This window comes from Octopus bimaculoides, chromosome 15 (genome assembly GCF_001194135.2).
Source record: "Octopus bimaculoides isolate UCB-OBI-ISO-001 chromosome 15, ASM119413v2, whole genome shotgun sequence".
NCBI lineage: Eukaryota > Metazoa > Mollusca > Cephalopoda > Octopoda > Octopodidae > Octopus > Octopus bimaculoides.
This window is the reverse complement of record NC_068995.1, coordinates 39,250,640-39,257,947: the sequence shown is the minus strand read 5'-3', so window position 1 is coordinate 39,257,947 and position 7,308 is coordinate 39,250,640. Positions and strand designations below refer to the sequence as shown.

General features: G+C 34.8%; 1 protein-coding gene across 1 annotated transcript in view; it reads left to right on the top strand.

The window, feature by feature from the left end:
- LOC106873511 (epithelial cell-transforming sequence 2 oncogene-like) overlaps nt 1-7,308 on the top strand; it is a 113,793-nt gene that overhangs the window by 28,378 nt on the left and 78,107 nt on the right. The window contains exons 9-11 of the mRNA XM_014920897.2: nt 1,009-1,169; nt 2,563-2,635; nt 4,061-4,176. Of these exons, the coding sequence (XP_014776383.1) occupies nt 1,009-1,169; nt 2,563-2,635; nt 4,061-4,176 (350 nt within the window). The remainder of the gene's footprint in view (nt 1-1,008; nt 1,170-2,562; nt 2,636-4,060; nt 4,177-7,308) is intronic.

The window sequence follows — 7,308 nt, the reverse complement described above, 5'->3', positions numbered from 1 at the left end:
ATATATATACACATACATTATTACACACAAACACACAGTCTCATACACACACATATATATAAAAGAAGTAAAAGGGTTTAATAAATCCAGACAGATAACTATAAAGCACTGAATATTAGAAAACTTTCGGTAAATATATCAAAGAGATACGAATAAATACAAGCAGGATTAACATCCAAAGTAATTCATGTATGCAAGTAAATCCAAATATCACATAGAAGAATTCCATGGAATTGGGAGTATAAGACAACAACAATAATGGAGAAAAATCGCATCTTTAATTGATTGCACCATTGATAGATAGATAATGTTGATAGGTAGATAGACAAATAGGTAGATAGATAGATAGATAGATAGATAGATAGATAGATAGATAGATAGATAGATAGATAGATAGAGATACACACACACACACACACACACACACACACATATATATATATACATTCATATATGTGAGTGCTTGTGTTTGTGCATTTGTGGTCGTATCCTAGCCACTTGACGATCGGTGTTGGTTTATTTACGTCCCTGCAATTTAGTGGTTCGGTAAAAGATACAAAAGAATAAATAGAGGGCTTGGAAAGAGTTCTGAAGTCATTATATTAAACTGACTCTGCAAAATGTTGCTTGAACATGGTCACGGACCCTAGACAGAAACATGCAAAATAATAATAAGAGGAAAATGAAAAAGGAGTACAAAAAAAAACTTCTTAGACAAAGGCTTATTTTACGTGTAGAGGACTTTCGATTGTGTGAGTCAATGCTATACCTGACTCTTTACTAATAATGATATATTTTGTTGTGACACGTATGTCTTTCTAAATAGCATGATTCGCATAACAAAACTGAAATAGTTACAATTGATAATCGATATTAGATCGTTACTCCTTACATGATAGTAGCGGAATTTCTGTTCTTCTTTTGACTGAAAATATATTCTGAATAAAGCTGTTACGCTTAATTACTAATTTATCGTGTGTTTTAAATACAGTTTTCATTTATCTGTAGAATACTATTCAGCAACCGCTAGAAAAAGTGGATTACCGTTCCCGATTGCTACTGTCAGAAACACAAGCTATAGAAAACTTCAATGAAACTCGGCTGCGGTACCTTATCGAACAGCCCTGGGAATTCAACTGGGATTTGTCCTTTCATAATCCAATACAAAGGTAAATGCTTTTACCCCTTTTTTTTTGTGTGTGTTTGATAATTATTATTGATGCTGTTTTTACTGTTAGCGTTGATCTTAGTGAAATTGTAATCAGATTGAGATAAGAAATTGATAATTTTGTGTGTTAGAAAGTCAAAATCCATTAGTCGTTGCTTATATTTTATGCCGAAAAGAATCTGAGATCAGTATAAAGAGACTTCAATCCATGAATTTATTTACATCTATCAGCCAGTGTGAAAACGTTTTCATCGTCATTCGACCCACAAAAAATAACAGCTAAATTTTCCTTCGATAATCACATATTACCTTCTTAATAGAAGAACACATCAAGGCGGCGAGCTAGCAGAATCGTTAGCACCCAGTGTAAACTGCTTAACTGCAATTTGTCCTTCTTACGTTCTGTGTTCAAATTCAGCAGTGGTCGTCTTTGCCTTTTATCCTTTCGGGATCAATAAAATAAGTACCGGTTGAGAACTAAGGTCGATGTAATCAATTTAGTCCCTTTCCCGAAACTGCTGGCCTTGTGCCAAAATTTGAAACCAGTATATCACTTCAGTTAATGTAGTGTTGTAGATACAAAAAACATTGAGATAGCCACATTTAGAATGCTTTTTCTGAGGGCTTTTTTTGGAGCTAATCTGGGACTCAGAGCCAATAACAGCTTCAAGAACAACAAACCAACTAAGATGGTTTTGCTTGCAATAGTTTGCATTCTTTGTAGCGGTAACGCTTCCATTTCACACTGAGTAAACAGGTAATATTCACGAGTTCCTCAAAGGCTTTTGTAACATAAATAAGGTGAAGGCAGAGGTAAATAGGAACTGCATGTTTCTTTACAGAGAGCTTACTTTTAAATTAATGAGTATCACTATGACCGCAAGCACAATGCTCGCAATATCAACTTCTATCTTATTATTTAGTCTTCGACTATATTCCCTATGACGGTATTTCTAAAATCTTCAGATACATTCTGCAGTACATGACGATATAGAAATAAAATAAAACCGGAAAAAATGAGTTGTATTATGAAATCCATCTATCCGAATTAATTAAATTCTGCGTGATTTGTTTAAAAGTCGACGGGAAAAGTAAAAGTGAGTTCAATGTCGTTCATGAAATCTAAAGCAAGACATAAAGTAGTGCAAATAATCTTTCTTTTATTTTGAACATGAAAATCGTCTACATAATGTCAAGTTGCTTGCATCTATTACATTTAGTTTAGCTTAAAATCAAACGATATATCCTGGTGTGCTGTATAAGGACAAAGCAGTATTAATGCATTAATAATTTAACAATCGTTAAAACAATGATTTATTTGTCGTGTTTAAACAAGTTTTTTTTAACCAAGTTTATTTCACTGATTATATGACATCATGTTATTTCTCAAACAGAAAGTCGAACGGAGTCGTAAACGTTGAATATTCACGTATTGTACTGATATCCTCTAGAATAGCAGGTTACGAGGTAAGAGTTACTTTAATAAAATTAACAATACGTTCTTCTTGAAAAGCAGTAGAGTGTCTGGTTAAATAACTTAGCGCAGATAGACTCACCAGACACCGGCGTGATGCAGATACATGCATGCACACCTACGTGCATAAATACATATACAAATTCAAGCATATATTCACATATATATATATACATATATAAATACGCACGCACGCACACACACATAAGGGAAATTATAGAAGTAACACATCTAGGTAATCAATACAAATTCTAAAGTATAATTTAGAGCATACAACAAATAAATATACAAATAAATGTTTGCTATAAGTGAATAAAATTACATGTAAAGGTTATATGTAAAATCTATGTATCATATACGTTGGCCGTAAAGGATATCCTTTACCTTAATTTGTATATTTATATTATCTAATAATTTTTACCAAATTTATTTACCCTTAAATTATTAAATTGTGAACTCTTATCCGACAATTCATATAAACACCAAATTCTTAACCGATTGGAATTGTTCGGGGTCGATAAAAGTAAGTATCAGGTGAAAACTGGGGTCGAGTAATCGACTTATCCCCTCCCTGCAAGTTGTTACCCTTGCAGCAAAATTTGAAACTATTGTAAGTCTTCGAGCTGACAAAAGTATGTGCATGCTGTGCAAAATGCTTAGTCCGTCATTATGTCTGATTTTAAATTCTACCGACGTCGACTTTGCGTTTCATATTTCGGGGCCGATAAAATATGTACCAGTTCAGTACTGGGGTCAATGTAATTGAATTATCACAACACCAAACTTGCTGGCCGTTGCCAAAATTTGAAACCAATATTAACCAAGGCGGTGAAATGGCAGCATCGTTAACACTCCGGGCAAAATGCTTAGCGCATCGCGTCCGTCATTACGTTCTGAGCTCAAATTCCACCGAAGTCAACTTTGCCTTTCGCCTTTCAATAAAATATGTAGCCATGGAGCACTAGGGTCGATGTAATTGACTTAGTCACTTCATCGGAATTGTTGGCTCTGTACCAAAATTTGAAACCCATATCTATAATAACCCTTTGAACACGCAAGTAATCTATAAATGGCGCGATTTTGTTTTTATTTCCCTATAATACGCAAAAGCGAGCAGCCATATGGTTGAGTGTCTGTGACTCAGTAATTGACAGAAGCAATGCTATTTTCAGCCGCGAGCAGAAAAGCAATATCTGCCTCCTTTTGGATACTCAAAGGGCGTAGTGAAACAAAATCACGTTCTCTAAAGTGTACTTCAGGGTTTAAAGCATAACAGATCATAATATTATTATGATGGTTATGATAATTGTAATATCATAAGCATTATGACATATATAAATGTATAAGATCACGATTCCTTATGTGACATTGTAGTTATTATCTTAGGCATTGCTCTATGACATTATTTTCTGTAACAGCTTCTATTCAGTGCCACGCATCCCGACGTTCTTGCATTAATTTACGACTATGAGGGTTCTACAGTTGACAGCCTGCGTCTTCAAACTGAACAAATATTGTCAGGAAGATACGTGAAGTAAGTGATGTATAAATATTTTAAATCTATGTTTATAGCAAACATTATTTACTTAGATATCGTGTAAATAAATGTTCTACCTACCTACCTACCTACCTACCTACCTCCCAATTTATCTATCTATCTATCTATCTATCTATCTATCTATCTGTTTGTTGCAGCGAGAGTCATTGACACCTCTGGGTGTCTGGAAGAATGAACTAGCCAACTCTTATGAAGTGTAGCGTATTGGTTGAGACGAGACGTCAGTAGGTGATGTTAAGACGGCGTCTTGGAGTCTCGCAAAGTACATCATATGAACACATTAATTTTACCTCCGCTTCGTTAAATTATACATCCAGCGTTTGTCTAGAATATGAAAGTGGCGACGAGATTTTCGAAGCTTGCCTCGGATTTTAAAACTTTTTTTGATACGAAATCAAAGAAAAAAGATCATTAACATGGAAGACTTACTGGCTTGCGTTAGCACGCTGGACGAAATTCTTAGCAGTATTTTGCCCATCGCTCCGTTCTGAGTTCAAATTTCGCCGAAGTTGATTTGGCCTTTCATCCTTTCGGGGTCGATAAATTAAGTGCCAGTTGCGATCTAATTGGCTAGGAAAACAGGAACAACAGCAGTTACAACAACAACTACAAGAGCAACAACGACAATGCTAAAATTGCTGGAAATAATAAGGAAGAAGTCTGAAAATGCTTCGGGCTCGTTCTCGTCAGACCGTGTAGCAAACTCAATTGCAGAATTTAATTCATAACTCGGAATAAGGTACTACTTTCTCTGCATACTTTAGAAGATATGAAGGAAACCTCAAAGAAGAATGTAAAAATTGGAATGACGAGAAGATACGATTACTTTTTAAAAAGTTTCCCCCTGCCGAACACGAAAAATACTGTAATTATATTCTGCCGAGGAAACGAGGTGAGATTTTTTCCGATGAAACAGTTAATTTGTTATCGGATAATTTTCAGTGGACGAAGTTCCGTGTTCAATACTCGATGGCAGTGTTTAAATCTAGTTAGAACATGAAGACGTACCTTGAATTATTGCTCTTAAAGACTAACGCTCTCATTGCTAGAACGTGGTGGAAAGCATACAATTATGGTAACAAGGAGTAGGTAATTTCGACGAACAAAGATGCAATAATATTTTCTCATCATTTCTACACCTTCCCACTATATCACTTCACATATACCTCTCTACCTTATCCACTTTTCTTTCTCTTTCTCCTCTTCTTTCCTTCTGTCTTTCTCTCTCTTTTACATGCGTTAACTTCTAACATAGTAGCCGCCTTACCACTCTAGCCACATACGTATTGAAATGTTTCCATAAATTTCTTAATATTTTGAAATGATAACAATTTACGTAATCGATGGATTTCTTAGTGTATATTACGCAAACTTGAAACGTACGTACTAAATGATTTCTAAATATCACTATCTGGTTTGACTTCATTATCACAACTATGTTTGTGTGTATGTTTGTATATGTATGTGTGTGTATGTGTGCATGTACGTCTGCGTCTGTGTATGTGTGTGTGTGTGAGTATGCTTGTGTGTATATGCATTAATGATGATAGCTAGATATTCCGTTTCTATACGTGAATAATTAATTCCATCATAACAGCTTTTCACCTAATGTGGTGTGATGACTCTTATTCCATATAAAAACGACTCTCAGAAAACAGCGGCGACAAAACTTTATATTTGGTAGTATATATTTGATACGGATGTTTTCACGGGTTGTTTTGTGTTTGGTACCATCTCTATGATTGTGATTTCGTTAAAATGTTTTATACAAATTGCATGCGTGTTTGTGAAAATATGGAAGACTGTGGGTGGCAGAGTATTTGTGTTTTGTATTTGTGTTTTCATAATAAAAGCAACCGTGTGAATTTATTTACTGAGAAGAACTTTCCATTTATTAGTTTTTGAAGCCTAGCTAGTTTATGGGGTAAATTGCCAGATGTTTCATTTATTGCATATTCATTTGCTTGGCAACAGTTTAAAAAGTATACAAGCAAGGGAGGTCACTCTGACATTATCGTTAATTAAGGCAGGACATATATTTGAATAAAAAAGGAAGAATATCTCTTATTTGGATTTAATGCTACTGCTGTTGGTATGATTTTAAGGAAATTAAGAATACATCATCACATGCGAGTGCGTGCTGCGATTAAGTATATATTTTTATTCATTTTTTTAAAAATTGGTCTTTCAGGGCTTTTCTATATTTATTAAATTTCAAACAGTCGTTGGAGGAGTTCGCTAAACACTGGCAACACACACCTGGTGTCTAAGAAATAATATAAAAAACAATAATATTACATATTAACTAACCGTGGTGAGCGGGCAGAATCGTTAGCACGCCGGACAAAATGATTAGTTGCATTTCGTCCATACTTACGTTATGAGTTCAAATTCTGCCAAAGTCGAGTTTGCATTCAATCTTTTCCGAGTCGGTAAAGTAAGCATTAGTTGAACATTGTGGTCGATGTAATCGACATGCATATCCCCTGACTCTGCTGACCTTGTGCCAAAATTTTAAATCAAGATCACATAAGTAATTTTAAATAAAGTATTCACACACACACACACACACACACACACACACACACACACTCGCGCGCGTGTGTGTGTATCAATGAACTTCCGCGGTGTTTGCACTCTAGAAATGTTATAAGCCTTGGCATACCAAAACAAATCAATGAAAAACAACACAACACATAATTGATCTCTTCATGCTCCCACATGCAGACATACGTCATTAAATTTTGTAAAATAGACACAATCAAATATACTTTCACACATGTATTTCCATCAGTAAACGAACAGGAAAACACTGAACCCTCTCAAACATAAAAATCAATGAAAGAGTAAATCAAATAAGGAGAAAAAACACGAGAACAAAACACAATTGTTTACTCCAATCTTTTTGTTTTAAGAATCAATATACAATGATGGAATAATAGACTTTACTCCACAAAACCTGACGAGCCATGTTATTGTGAAAATAATGGTTGTATAAGGACAGCAAATGAAACTGCTAATACATACACACACACACACACACATACACACATACACACACATACATGCACACACACACAAAGGCACACACAAGAACACATTTATGTA